The 1,244-nt window shown below is 39.1% G+C and overlaps 1 protein-coding gene across 5 annotated transcripts in view; it reads left to right on the top strand.

Moving 5' to 3' along the window:
- The window catches only part of LOC116686439 (palmitoyltransferase ZDHHC3), a 146,818-nt gene that overhangs the window by 70,460 nt on the left and 75,114 nt on the right, over positions 1-1,244 (top strand). For all 5 annotated transcript variants that reach the window (XR_004331255.1, XM_032511453.1, XM_032511451.1 and 2 more), the window contains one exon: positions 458-539. Coding sequence is in view for 4 of the 5 variants with exons in the window: in XM_032511453.1 (XP_032367344.1) it covers positions 458-539 (82 nt within the window). In the remaining variant the exon portion in view is untranslated. The remainder of the gene's footprint in view (positions 1-457; positions 540-1,244) is intronic.

The raw sequence follows: 1,244 nt of genomic DNA, 5'->3' as shown, positions 1-1,244 counted from the left end.
TAAAACTTTGGTGTACTCAACATTTCCGGGTTCACCTAGTTGGCTACTAGACTATTCTCTATCCTCTGTGCATCTCTAAGTGTAGCTTTAAAAAAATAATTTAATGTTTCATAAAATGCACAAATAGTCTTTATTTTCCCCAAAAAGTAAATACACTAAGTGTGGCATAGAGGATGAGGGCCAAACTTTACTGAGAAGGGCTGTGATGTAACACGTGCACAACATGACCCATGCTGTGTCTTTTTTCTTATTTTTCAATCAAATTTCTGCTTGAATTCCAGACTTTCTCTTACTGGCGCTGCTTTACAATTGTGTCACCTCCACAAGAAATATCTGCACAATTTAATATTGCAAGATCTCATTGGACAGACCTCGTCACACCTCTAGTAAAATCTCTGTTTGCAGTTAGTGTATGTAATGAACGGTCCTTTATTGTGTCTTTTTTTTTTTAACCTAGATGTACATTGCACTCGTCTCCTTCCACGCTCTCCTCATGGTGGTCTTCCATTTCCTCTACTGCTTTGAAGATGATTGGACAAGTGAGTGTTTTTTTTTATTAAACCTATGTAGCTCTTAATAGGTCCAAGCCCAAGTCTGGAAGAAATGGCGATAGCAAAGCTATGCTGTTTGCAGAGCAGGGCTGTGGAACCCTATTCTTCTTCTCAGAAGTAATTAGTTTTCATTATTAGGGATTCAAGCCCGAGGGGGCTGGGAACCGCGGTAGCAAAGCTACGCAGTTCACGCAGCAGGGCTGCGGAACCCTACGGAGCCCCGGAAGTGACATGGAGGAGAAAAAAAAGAGAATTTGACAAAAAAAACATCAATCAATCAATCAAAATTTATTTATATAGCACTTTACAACTATCTGCAGGTATCCAAAGTACTTAACAAAATAAATAAAATCACAACATACAATGGAAAGAGAGAAAGAAACAAAAGAATGAAATTGTCACACCACTGCTACGTATTAAAAGCAAGACTGAACAGATATGTTTTGAGTTTGGACCTGAAAAGAGTGACATCTGTAACAGTACGTATATCAGGGGGTAACTTGTTCCAGAGTCTTGGGGCAGCAACTGCAAAAGCCTGATCACCCCATCGCTTATACCTGGATCTTGGGACTTCTAAAACCAACTAATTTGAGGACCGCAATGACCAGTTGTGTTCCCGCACAGTTAAAATTTCAGACAAATACTCTGGGGCGAGATCGTTTAAAGCTTTAAAAACAAACAATAAAATCTTAA

The sequence above is a fragment of the Etheostoma spectabile genome, unplaced genomic scaffold, assembly GCF_008692095.1.
Source record: "Etheostoma spectabile isolate EspeVRDwgs_2016 unplaced genomic scaffold, UIUC_Espe_1.0 scaffold376, whole genome shotgun sequence".
Lineage (NCBI taxonomy): Eukaryota > Metazoa > Chordata > Actinopteri > Perciformes > Percidae > Etheostoma > Etheostoma spectabile.
This window is presented reverse-complemented; position numbering and strand designations above follow the sequence as displayed.